Here is a 14,389-nt window from a genome sequence, read left to right as displayed (position 1 = left end):
AGAGGGCATATTGCAAAAGTGGCTAAAACAGCTCACAGGATTACCTATTTAAGGAACACCCTGATATGCAGAGATAAGAAGGTTATTCTTCTTCTTCTTTATAAGGCTCTTTGATAAGAGCTCGTGGATTGTTGAGCACAGATTTGGTTGCCTGGGTTTTTTGAGATGTGGGTAAGGTAGAACGAATTCAAAGGCGAGTAACTAAGACGGTGACAGGACTGTGTGATGCTCCGTATGCTGGTTGATCGGTGCATAAGGGGAAATATGATAGAGACATAAATTGCTTAGGGTGGGTTACAGGATTCATGTGGACAAATATTTCAGTGCATGAATAATGTGAGGAAAACCAGAGGTCATCCATGTAATTGAGTAAGCGTGTGGTTACCATGGGAGTGAGGACTAGATTTTTTGCTTGGAGAGTGGTGAAATAGACTGCCAGAGTCAGTTGTGAGTGCTTTGTCTCGGTGAATGATTTCAAGGCAAAATACGATAGATATTGTATAGGCATTGACAACTGTTGATTAATGTTTTTAAAATGGACCTCCCATGATGAGTCTTCGGACTCAATGGAGGTGCCTGCATATAATAATAATTTACATACCTGTGTAAAATGTTTGGGAGATAAAGTTGGTAAAAACTTGACACAAGACTTGATCAGAGCTGAGGCAGTATTTTTTGCATGTTTTCGCTGATGACTTTGGTATAGTAATAATAATATAAATGATATGCAATCACTTCAGAGGCGTTTCCACCTGGTAAATATTTAGACTGGACTCTGAGAGGTTTAATATTAAAATTGAGGCCATGACGTTAATTTACTAATAAAATAGCTTTTAATTTTTACGATTAATTTTCAGATAGAGATATTCACCAATAGTATAGTATTAATTGTACTTATTGTATTAATTTTGTATTATTTTTAATGGATTTAATATACTCAAAGATGGCATAAAATAGCAACATACAAACATACCATATCAAAAATCCAAGAAGTGAGAAGCTGTTGTCAACTTTCTTAATGTTGGCATCCTGCACATCTGGAATTATTTATTACTGTTGGCAGAACATGAACAAAAACTGTTGTGTTCGAAGAAACATTTAGAACAAAAACTTGCATCCAGAAATACTTAACTTTCTCTGGTTGTAGCTCATTGGCGAAAACAGCGCCTTCTGGTAGGAAATAATAATAATAAACCATTATTATTATTATTATGGATCTTCCTACTAGGAGATTTAAGTCCATTTTGAGTTTCAACGATAAACAAATTTATGAATGAATCAAATTCACACTTCTTACCTTTACTGCACATGTAACAACTATGAAATGTGTTCGAAGTTAGTTTTATGTTTGTGAGAAAAAAATAAGAGTGCCAAGAAAAAACCGACCTCCACGAGATTAGTGTGAAAGCGCTTGAATCAATGTTAAAAAGAAAAGGAACGAAAAGAACGCACTACGCATTAACCATCCCACGTTTAAATTGGCTTGCGTCTATGCGCACTAATACCTTACCGATACCTTCATTCTTACAAACATTTTTTTTTAAAATGCATATTTATATGCAAACATAAAAATACCAATAGCAATTTGCTCAACATTTACTAAATTAGATCGTTATACACCAATACTTAAAATATCCTTCAGTTATGACAATTTTTTTTTATTAAGGTTACATAATTCACTACTTCTATAACCAGTTGCTGAAGACCATTTAAACGAAACAAATGCCTGCTATATGTACAAGTAAATGTGCCTGAACTAATATATAACATTCAGACATTTAGTGAATTCTCTTGAACATTTCTGATTCGGTTGCCATTCAATAAAACATGAGTCAGTTGAGTTGGAAGTCGTAATATAATATTGGCCTGAAAAGAGACTTAAGTAACAGTATCACAACTTTCAGCCTCTTAACGTTTCACTCGTTGAAGACTGAAGATCTATTGAGTTTTACATATTATCGTACCAAGATAATTCCTGAACTTAAATTTTCTAGTTACCAAAATTTGAAATCCTTGAATTTTTTTTTAACTCTATGAAGCATGAGCACTCATATCATCTAATATCGTCTTAGCGAGTCGGGTATACTTGAATTTATTTACATTAAGATTTTCGCCGAACTTCCAATCTCTTAATATCATCCTGCAAAGAACACAAGTCACTCAACTGACTATTCTACCAGACTTCATGTTATCAGAAAGGATAAACATTTTACTCTTAATATTTAACCTTAAAAGGGGACTTCAGCTGGCTGCAACACCGAAATCCACATTTCGGTGTTGCAGCCCTTGTTGAGGTCTATAAACCGAGGCTGGGGAAGTTTGTTTTCTTCTGAGTGCCCTGTTAGCTATTACATGTGCTGTAAAGGTAGAAATGATGAATTTGGTTAATCGGTGAGTTTATGTTAGTGCCACCCAAAATGGACATAAATCTCCTGGTAGCAGATCGATAATATTAACACGAGAAGGCGCTGCTTTCTCCAATGAGACCCCAGTAGTAACTTCTACTGTAACTTTTAGTAGTAGTGTAACTTCTACTGAAATTACAAATACTCATGAAAGCAAACGGTTTTCGTTGTAAAATATTCCTTCAACCACATACAATCATCACTGTTCTAGTTCAACTTTCTGCCCACAATAAGAAAGATGACAATAACTCAATATGGTATGTATACATGTAGCTATTTTATGTCTTCCCAGGTAATTATCAATAACTGTTGTATTTCAATTAGCACGTTCTTATGTGGAATGCTATCAAAGACTTGACTGATGTCCTGCTTAACAAGTGAAGGACACAATATGGTACATCCATCTATCCCAGATACATTCTTAATTAATTTTTCCTTTCCTTTTGTTATAACACTAATAAGACAGTGATTTATAATTCACCACCCCTTCGATGAGCCACCTTATCAATTGGAATAATCTTTGCAACTTTCCAATCAAGCGACACAACTGCCAACTCAATGATTCGTTGATGATGATCAAAAGGGGAGTGATTAGCCCTCACATACATCTCTTTACTATCAAAGGAGATAAACATCCCTGCCTCCAATCTCACCAACTACCAAATGATTTACCTTAAATGTCTTGATTATATTTAAGGTAATGATGATGTCATCAGAAAATCATATATAAGTATATAGGAATGTCAAATGTTGGGGAAAATTATTTAAATACTACGTTGTTATTTAGTTACATTTAAAATTTCATCAACTTTTTATTTAATTTTCAAATACATTTTTATAATATTGAGTATAACCTCGCTGCCAGCCGTTAACCAGTACAAAGTTATCATCTCACCGTTTCAAATAGCCGATGTGCTTCCACACGCTTACATATATATATGTATGAATCCACCCATAAAAGACTATCTATTACTATCAGTTCCAAGAATATCCAAAGGGTTAGATAATCCCGAAACCCTGTTGTAATATTTTAATACTTTATCTAACAACGAGACCAAACATGGAACATTTACAAACCACTTCAGGCCTTCAATAAACGGACTGGTGATCTCACCTTGAAATGAAATTCATCATTTAAAGACATTCCCAAACATCCGGGAACCCATGGTGGAATTTGAACTCACAGTTCATTAAAGAGCGGATGCGCCACCTTCACTCAGCCACAATTCGTCAACGAACATGCTTATAATAAAACTGCTCAAGTTCAATGAGTGAATTTTCTCAAACATGACGTCATCACAGACTAGAAATTTAGTAGACTCCAAACTCAGAATTTGAGATGTTAGCTGATTATATAAACAAGGTGTTCAACCTTCTACAATTTGTTGCACTTGTGTCAATTTCATGTATTTAATTGCAAGAGGATAGGTAAATAATGTATTTTTTATATTAAGCTTATCATTAATTTATTTTTTTTTATTAATCACCAATATTGTCACAGTTCAATAACTCGATGCAAATTCTTCGACTGATTTTTAAAGAAAAATTACAAAAAATATGTTATTATATTTATTTTTCCCATTTTTAAAGTTATATTTTTTCAACAAGAGTTTAAAGAATTAGCTAGTATACTTCCTTTGCCTTTTATGACGATAATTTAGTGTTAATAACTAACATATCTTCAGAATAAAACCATCGTTTTTTTATTTTATACTTAAACTTATTAAATATACTAAATACTAATGGAAACCTGTATTTTCATAATTCATATCCAATAATTTGGGATGTAGCCTTCGGTTGCATAAAGCTTTTCCTTTTGGAAGCTGGAATTCAGGCAAAACAGACAATTCGACATGAGAACACACACAAGTATGAGACAAAAACATAATTAATGGGTGAACAACCTCCATTGATGAATAATTAGGCTTCGTAAAAGGTGGAAAACAATAATATTAATTCATTTAAGAATTAAAAATATTTTCGATTTAATCTAATCATAGTACATCAGTCAAAGATTGCACATCACTGACTGATGTGCAATCATTTACTGTAAGCTAGCGATACACACATCTTTTTTTTTATACTATAACGATAATAACTAAAGGTTATAATGATCATAAAGGTCATAAGCTATTACAGATTGAATATGTTATCGTATAGATTAAAATTCTTAGAAAAAAAAAAGAAATCACGAATTTGCTAAACTCATGCACAGATAACTTTCCGTAAGGGTTCAAAGTTAGCATAAAATTATTCCTTTTATATATTTTATCGCTCTCATTTTTAAATGAGAGCGATAAAATATATGAGTGAATTTCGTTTATTTTTATATAAACAGAGCCTGTGACACTGCTGCACGTGGGAACCTATACGCACGTGTTCATCCTAAAGCTGCAATAACATGCTGACAATGATAAAAATATTAATGAGATTAATTCACATGAGCAGTATTTGAAATAAGCTGAACCGGCCTTCTACTTGATTCTATCGGCCAGGCGGTAATTAACAATAATACTTTTATTCTGATTACAAATAAATTTCTTACCTATCAGCTTCTGTAGTTCCGCTACTGTCCGCCTCTGCTGCCGAGATTAGGTTGTTAGTAAATAGTTCACTATCCTTAGCCTTTGGAGTCACTCGAATTACACAAGCACCGGGACGAGTGTTTGAAGGTGTTCCTTTGGAGGAAGAGTTTTTGTTAGGAACAGTACTGGCAAGACGTCGTATAACGGTTGATTTAGAGAGTCGACGCTGTGGACCAGGTCCAGCACTGATTTCTGCGTATAGTTGTTCCAACTGTTCAGAGGTGATCTTCGTTGGCATGACGTCAGCACCACCGGCCCTTAGAGATTAAAAGGGATTCTTTAGTGATTCACTATATCGGTACAAAGAGCTAATAACTATGGGTTGTTACATTTAGCCACAGGGACTTTAGCTTTTGACCCTAAGATTTCATGAGATAACATCATACTACCTACAGACTAATGCTATGATAAACACTCAACCTCCCACGCTAAAATAGGTTACGGATATGTAGCCTACTTTGACATCGACAGAGAATTTTTCCTTAGTTTAATCACTTTTTTTTTTTTTATTCAAGCTTTTTAGTAAAAAGTGTTTTGGAACTAGAGGTACAACAACGTAACTAAGAATGTGTTGTAATAATTATGTTGTTTGGAAGTAAACATTGTGTTGACATGTGAATAAATGTCACGAAGCAAGTACTGTACAGCAGATGAGGCAGTCGCCGATGCTCTGTTGGCTGATTATTTAACTAGAGCTAGTCTGCAATATTTTAATAAGACGGGGGTGTTTATGAAAGGTCCCGAGCCAATAAAGTATGTCTCTGTGACGTAAAGGAAGAAGTCAGGAACAAGAGAAAAGCTTTTAGATTATATAGATACAAGTCAGCAGCGACAAAGCCGATGCAAAAATTAGTTTTAAGGCCACACTACTTTTATAATTGTTTCGATAATTACTGCTGATTTCATTGGCATTCCATATTTTTAAAAACAATTGTTATATACCAGCTTGTCCCTTAACTAGGTTGCTGAGATAGACCCTGGAAGTATGTAACAATTTATCCGACTACGGAAATTTGGTTAGACTTCAAGGAAGTGATTGACTTTGAAAATTTGATTAAAAACTCGTATTATATACATTAGTGACTTACATAAATAAACTATTAAATCAATAAGTATTGAAAACCACCATATCCACGGTGATCGTTTGTTCAATTAAAATACACAGAAATATATATATGAAAAAACAGAAATGTAAATCAATCGCAGGATTCCTTTGTCAATAAACCAACAAGCGCAAAGAAATTAACCATGTCCTCGAAAACAATCAGACAGAGATATGGCAACCTGTTCCGACACACGACACGGAGAATCTAAACTGTGATAACAATGTGAGACTATTACAAAACACCAAAACAAAAACTCTTCAAAACTGTTTGAGAGCAATTAACGGGCTAATTTGCAAGCAAAGGTGCGTGCGTGTTTTACGAGCATGAAATATATAATTTTTTTTTAATTTCCTTTTTTTTTCCTTCTTCTAAATTTCTGTATTTTTGTTCGAATTTTGCAATCTAGTTAACTTTTACGTAAATAAAAGTTAAATTCGAGTTTGGTTCGAATTCCAAGTTTTTCTTTATGTTAGTAAGTGGCGTGTAATTTGCAAGGAATGCATCGTTGCACTAAACCTTGAAGATAAGATAAGAATTTTACCAGAGAGTAATTGTCCTGCTAAAACATTAGCAGTGCAATTATTCTGGTAAAGTTCTTATCTTTAATGCGATTGAATCAAAAGTTTTGATACCAAAACAATGTTCAGATGGCTTCAAATCGAGTCCTGATAAAAGTGTACTTTGGCCAAAAGCGACATCAGTAATAAACTCAAATAATTTTCATACATCTGAATTAACATCAGCTGTCATTCATTAGACTGATTGCGATATTTAAATTGAGAAGCAATATAGTAACAGCATCTACTTTTACAGTCAGCTCCCCCCCCCGAGGCACATCTATGGTCCATTCGGAAGAACGGTGTCCTTTGGCTGGAAAGATCAAGGATTAACTCCTTTGAGAATATCGTGAACATTTTCTAAACCTTTTCAACTTAAACTGCATTAGCTGATTTTGTGTAAGTGAACTCATTTCTCTCCTAAAACAAAATCTAGCTCACGAACAAAATACACACCTGAGGGATAGACATATCAACTTGTCGCATGGCCGATTCCTCTCTCCTATTAATTCTAAATAAACCCAAATAATTTTTTTTTCGCATGTCATAGTTTCAGACAGTGCTTTCTAAACTGTGGGGAATTTCCCTCTAGGGAGCATAATTGTGTCAGGGGCAGGAGGAGTAAAGTAATATTTAAATAACAAATTATTCAAATTTGCTATGCATAATTTAGTAGAGAATTGTTGATACCGAATGTGACATACAGAAGTTCTAATCCTGTAGCTTGCCTAAACCTATAGCAGCTCAACTAAGAAACAGTAGAAAATTTTAAGACAGAAATGAGTCTGTATTTCTGAATTTCATCGCAGTAATTCCTATTTTCTCCCCAATGAAATGTGCCATTAGGTTCAGAATCTTCAAGAAACACCTACTGTCCCTGTCGGATGTGCAAATTCATTGAAGAATTTTATTATTACGAAATTCTTCGTCCGCGCGGTTAGCCTAGTGGCTGCAACCATATGCCTGGGGAAGGAGTATCCTAGGTTCGATTCCCGTCGGAGACGTGAGGAGCTGAAGGATCTGCCATAGCCAAGTTAGCGAGTCTTGGGCGTGGTCAGTAGGGTTTTTTCCCCAGTTTATCCTTGGGTTTTTCATCCCGCAAAGCAGGCAAACCGACCTTGAGAACTCAACACTATGGACATAGGATACATGTGAACGGCTTGAGGTCCGTTGATAATAAACCCTCGACACCGCAGGGTAAAAGGAAGATGAGAAGATGAAATTCTTTTCTCGTGTAAAGAAATTTCTCATGTAGCATCTTATATCTTCTATTTCAACATATTATATTAAAAAAAAAAAACTTTATCTTACGGAGGGATCCTTCGTAGCTCAGTAAGTAACGACGATGCTTTTCTTTGGAAAACATCTAGGTTCGAATCGATGCCCTCTCTCGATGAGTTTTTGGACATTTAAGGATGTTATTTAATTTTGATCATCTAAGAAATAATTAAAAGATACAGAGTGGAGAACGCACGCAATCAGACATGATACATTGCCCTCATATCATTAATTATTTCGGCCATAATTCCAAGCAACTAAAAGAAAATAATAATAATAATAATAATAATAAAAATCTGAGCTTCATGAGATTCAAGCCCATCATTTAAGAAATGGTTATTTTTTAAATTATTGGTATTTTGCGACTCATTTGTAATATAGATTGCGAATATTTTACTATAATAACGTAAGCGATACGAGATATGTAATTAATCACTAAAGCACGTGTTTTACGGCATATTCTTTCTAATATGAACTCAAATCCTTTGCAGACTTTTTTCTTTGTTTTATAAGCTCTTCTTATAATCTCTTATAATGGCCATTGCCCTACGAGAAGCTTTCCTTAACTGTAAAGATTGAAAGAAAATTCGTTTTACTTTTAAATGTCTTTTTTTCCCTTTTTTTTTCGTGTTTCCAAAGTTCAATTTGGAATTCAAAGGAAAAAAAAATTCCATTACTACGATATAAGTAAACTTTAGCTAGAATTGTTCGAAAAATCTTCGTTCAGAAACAAAACCAGGCAAGACGCTATATCCTGGCGAACTTCAGAGTCCTTACTTTCAATTAACTGATTAGGTATTAACGTTATCGGTAAAATAAAACCTTTGACTGTAAGGCACAAGTATTTGTTTCTGTAGTAGCACATCTATTCCATTATGAAGGATATCTTTTAGTTTTTTTTTAAATATATACATATCTTTAAAAGCAATATCATATCTCAATCACTGATTACGCTACTAATTCTCTTCTGTGTGCGTGTCGGTAGTATAAAGCGATTTGGAAATTATTTCTGCAAGAGTTGATGGAAATTAACTTTTCCACATAAAAAAAAAAACAGATAATTTCCTTTAAAAAATACAATTTGTGAATGTTAAATATTTACAGAGGTCTCAGATGAAAGGATTCACGGACAATTCATCGCGAGGAAAATTCATCGCGCGAACTACTGATCGCTGAAAATGTCATTCGCTAGAAAACTGAAATGAATTACATTGATACCGATATATAAAAAGTAAATGCAGTGCAAGATAAATTTCACAAAATATAATTTTATTATGTATCTATGTATTAGTCCACGCGGTTAGCCGAGTGGCTGGTTGGTTCACAACCATATGCGTGGGAAAGGAGTATCCTGGGTTCGATTGCCGTCGCTGACGTGAGGAGTGTAGGATATTTCTCAGACATAGCCAAGTTAACGGTCTTGGGCCAGGACTGCAGGGTTTTTCTCCCCAGTTTATGTGGGTTTTTTCCTCCCACAAGCAAGCAAGGAAACAGCAAACCGGTCCTGAGAAGATAACGCTTCTACAAACATAGGATACACTGAGAGGCATAGGGCCAACCACCTTATCCTCGTACAACGGTTGTGGCAATGATTTTCTAAATATTAATATTCCATCAACAGAATCTGTAGTATCAAAGTAAGAAAAACTATTTATACCATTTTAAGACGAAACAGAAATTAGGTAACTCAGTAATCAATAAAATATTACTTTCACTGTATAAGAATAAAAAATATTATGAAAATCTAAATAAATAATACATAGATCTATCCCTCTTTTACCTTTACGGTGTCGAGGGTTTCTTTTCCTTATAACTGCAACCGTTATACGAGAATAAGGTGGATGGCTTATGCCCCCCCCCCCTTGCGGGAGAAAAAATCCCATATAAACTGGAGAGAAAACCCATGCAGTCTTCGCCCAAGATCGGCTAATTTGGCAATGTCTGAGAAAGATCCTAAGCTGCTAATGTCAGCGACGGAAATCGAACCAAGGACACTCTTTTCCCAGGCATATGGTTGTGAAGCAACCAACCACTCGGCTAACCGCGTGGACTAATACATAATAAAATTACATTTTGTGAAATTTATCTTGCACTGCATTTACTTTTTATATATCGGTATCAATGCAATATCATTTCAATTTTCTAGCGAATAACATTTTCAGCGAATTTTTTCAGCGATCGTCCGCGCGATGAATTGTCCGGACACGGATGAAAGGATTTTTTTTTTTTTTTCATTCAAGTTTACAGAGCAGCAACAGAAATGCCCTTTCACAGTAGCAATAGCTTCTACTTGCGTATGTCAAGCATTTATCATTCCACTCAGTCATGCAGAACGAAATAGGCGATGAAGATACCATTTTCGCAATAGCTTTTTTTTATTTATTTATTACGTAATTGCGTATTATTGCGCTAATGCGGACTAAAAGGTATCTATATTTTTCTTATCTTGCATCTTTTATCACCATAGATGGTTACAACAACTGGGGAACAAAAAAGTCTATTGTTGGTCTCCGAGATAGAAGTTTACACGTAAATCCGGTCTCTCTCTCTCTCTCTCTCTCCGCCCCCATCCTCCCTTCGAAATTATTCTTACTCCTTCGGTTCTCCTGTTTGACAATTTTCCTGATCAACAGTTATTACATCTATCTGCAAATATTATAATTTACATTTTAGGATATAATGAATTATTGGATAATATTTTTTTTGTATGATTTTGACAAAAACAGGATCCTCAAAATAGTCTTCAAGTACAGGGCCGATATTATATTCTAACCTTTTATATGATATACAATTCGATCCGTTCCCTATATGATGCAGGACCATCTTTAACCTATAAGGTAGCATATTTAAAAGAAACACACGTATTAACCACAGTGAAAATTATTTAATTGTAAATATTTCATCCTTAAGTATCTTAGGACATCATCAGCACAGTAGTTTAAACAATAATAGGAATAACATACAGTTAGGGCGCATGATTACAATAGAATCTCATTAAACGTGCGTAACGTGTTACAGAAGTAATAAAAAATAAAAATAAAATAAAAAAACTAATAATAATTATTTTACACAATTTTGTATGACAATTTCCCATACTTTAGGAATAGTAAGAACGTCGTTGCGGTTTAAATTTGGTCTGTGTAGTAGGACTTCAGAACTTTCTTTGTATAAACGTTCATGTTTATATAAAGATCTATGTAAAAGTTTATACTTTTCCCAATGGATCCTATGGTTTGGATTTTCAATTCCGTGTTGACCTGTCTGTCCAAAGTAAGACAATTTGCATGAGCATGGAATCTCATAAACGCCAGGCAACATCAAGGGTGAGAGTTTGTCCTTAGGAGAAGGTAACAAGTTGTAAATTTGGTTGATAGGTTTGTAAGTAGTGGCAAAATTGTATTTCTTCATAATTTTAGAAAGACGTTCGGAGATGCCTTTGACGTAAGGTATGAGAATCCTATGGACTTCTTCTTGTCTGGTTTGATGTGTAGGAAAGTGACTGATGATTTTTTGAGTTGTTTTAGGATTATATCAATTTAGGATGGCTGTATTTTTGATTACTTCTAATTCTTAGTTTAGAGATTCTTCAGAGGAGCAGAATTTGTGCGCTCTGGAAACTAGTGATTTAATAATAACAGATTTCTGAGATGGATGATGAGCGGAAGAATTGTGAATGTAGCCTTGCGAAAGACAGACGTGGCGATGGAACCGTCTTCTTTTCTTTGGATGTGTAAATCCAAAAAGGAGATACCCTGTGGAGATTCTTTTTCTAACGTAAAGTTGATGTGATGATGAAAAAGGTTAATTTTATTTAGAAACAGTTGTAATTCATGTTCGGGATGATCCCAGACTGCAAATACGTCGTCGACATATCTTAACCAAATTTTTGGTTTGGGTTCAAAAGTGAATATTTTTTCCTCAAGGTGTTCAAGGAAACAAGTTTGCTCGGTTTGGTGATAAAGGAGATCCCATTGCTGTTCCTTCTTCTTGCTTGTAAATTTGACCTTTCCAGGTGAAGTAACCTGATGCAATAACAAACTTGAATAATTCAACTATATCAGACGGAAATTTTTCAGTTAGTAATTCTATTGTTTCTTTATGGGGAAATATTTATATTAAATAATTTTCACTGTGGTTAATACGTGTGTTTCTTTTAATTATGATCTCACCACAAGTTTCGTTATTTAAAAAAAGTAGCATATATCTTCTGTGGAATACTTTCCAACAATATGTGAATTGTTTAAGGAAATAGTCCACTATTCTTCAGATAGTACATCTTTTTAATACAGTTAATGAAGACCGGCTCTATGGGTAATTTTTCACACGCCTTCCACTCATGTGTCACTAATATTTAATAATAGAATTATCAGCTGGCCTACTTCTGGTACACTTCTAACATATCACTGGGATACCATCATCACCACAAGCTAAATCTGCACACATTCACTATTCCAGGGTTTCCCAAATTGTGTTCCGTGGAAAGTGAATAAGTGTTCCGTGATGTCAGTGACCAAGCGGTGTATTTTTAAACATGGAAGTAATTCGGGAAAGGGAATACCGCTGTTTATGACCAGTCATAAAAATTGCCTGCAAGCCGTTTACAACAACATCCTCTGTTCTCAAAACTGAACGAAATAACACCTGTGTTGCAAATATTAGTGACCAATCAGCAAAGAAGTATAAAGAAAATGTTTCCACTGAAATTGAAGATGAAGATCCGGTTCTCAAATCTAGTAATACTTCCTTCGCAAGTTCGTATTGTAGGGTGAAAGTGCTTGTTTCGAAACCGTAGTACGGTGATTTTTTAAAAATAATAGGCCTGCAGATTTAAATTTTAATATGAATAAGAGACAAGGGCCTTTGTTTAATTTTGGTGTTAAGAAATCTTTTATTGAAAGTGTTTGTGACGTAACAGATAGTGATTCATCCACCTCCAGTCTACAAAGCGATCTCCAGGATGTACAAAAGGTAGTTTTTACCAGCACACAGGAGAAAAAGTCTGCATTCACTCGTAAGTACTTATAAATATAAATTTTTGGTGATCATAATGGAATATGTCAATGAAAATTAGTACAAATTAATTTAATGATGTTGGCCTGAAGAAACTACCATATGCTACAAGATTTCATTAGTCCAGTGATTGATAACTAATTTAAATGTAATTTTATATTTGTCAACATGCCACACTGTATACATAAGTGTACTAATACTCTTTATGATTATGCCATAATTAATTATTAATACATTACAAAATAACCAAGGTGTTCCGTGAAAATTTCAGGATTTGTGCAGTTTTCGTCGTATGAAAAATCTGGGAAACGTTGCACTATTCCATCGGATGAAAACAGTCGGCAAGAGAAACTTATTTTAGAAAATACCTTGCTATCGTTCTGGAAACCAAATTGTGCAAAAGAATGACGCGTTATTGTTGTCCATTTGTTAGCAGAATCTTCTCATGAAATCACCGCTGACGTAGAGCTTACAGTCTTCTGTCCTATTTTTTTTTGGGGGGGGGGGTTGAACCTTCTTGATGAAACACTGTATGGTCTTTTGCAAGGCCATCGTAACCTTTTCTAACCTGGTGAATCCTGGGGGGAGAGATTCACCAGGTTAGAAAATGCCTTTCTACGCTTCAGGAGCTGAACTTCTGCAAGAGCAAGACTTATTGCAACCGAAGATTCATACATTTCTTGACTCTTCGCATCTGCAATATGGTGATACATCCACTGACGAACTTACCATATATAGTGGAGATGTAAACCGTTTTGGAAACGTGGTATATTTGAAACAAATAAGGTTAAATTTGACTAAAACATAATTTAAGATTGTCAGAGTTAGGATCATTGGTAACGTTGAACCTGACAAGGATATTTAAAGGAAAATATTCAACTTGAAAGTGAAAAATTTTATTTGAAGAATGAAACAGAGAACTCAAGAGATGCTGACTTAACTGTTTCGCTCTTGCACCTGTTATTTTTCAGCCCCTGTTATCATAAAACTTAAAAGATAAGGCAAATTTTACAAATATAAATTATTTTAAAAAAATAATTTTTGGTGAACTGTGTAAAATGATGGAAACATAATTAAATACCATAGCATTATATATGAGGTGCGTCATTTAATGATTAAAATAAGGAACAGATTCGAATAATAAGTCCCACAGAAGTAAGATATTATTAGACAACATAAAACAAACAATTGGTCTTACCTTTCATTGAAAAAAAAAAGCAACTAATTTAATGAATGTTATCAGATAACTGTCAGGTAATAATCTCCATCTTTCTTCTGATAAAATAGCTTGTTCATCTGCATACAGTTTGATATCTAAAATGCAATTAACGTCATTGGGTTAATATTATCTTACAATCATTTTCATACACCTCTTTTATATTCGTTATTATATGTTCTTTATATTTGTCGCAGTTGTCATATCATTATCTTTACTTCTGTAGGCTTTC

General features: G+C 34.3%; 1 protein-coding gene across 1 annotated transcript in view; it reads right to left on the bottom strand.

Moving 5' to 3' along the window:
- The window catches only part of LOC150100718 (microphthalmia-associated transcription factor-like), a 179,675-nt gene that overhangs the window by 152,958 nt on the left and 12,328 nt on the right, over positions 1 to 14,389 (bottom strand). Inside the window, exon 2 of the mRNA XM_090401966.1 lies at positions 4,951 to 5,247. Within this exon, the coding sequence (XP_090258092.1) occupies positions 4,951 to 5,228 (278 nt within the window). The 5' untranslated portion in view covers positions 5,229 to 5,247. The remainder of the gene's footprint in view (positions 1 to 4,950; positions 5,248 to 14,389) is intronic.

Source organism: Typopeltis vanoorti, chromosome 12 (assembly GCF_054136105.1).
Source record: "Typopeltis vanoorti isolate ZY-2024b chromosome 12, IOZ_Tvanoo_1.0, whole genome shotgun sequence".
Lineage (NCBI taxonomy): Eukaryota > Metazoa > Arthropoda > Arachnida > Uropygi > Thelyphonidae > Typopeltis > Typopeltis vanoorti.
This window is presented reverse-complemented; position numbering and strand designations above follow the sequence as displayed.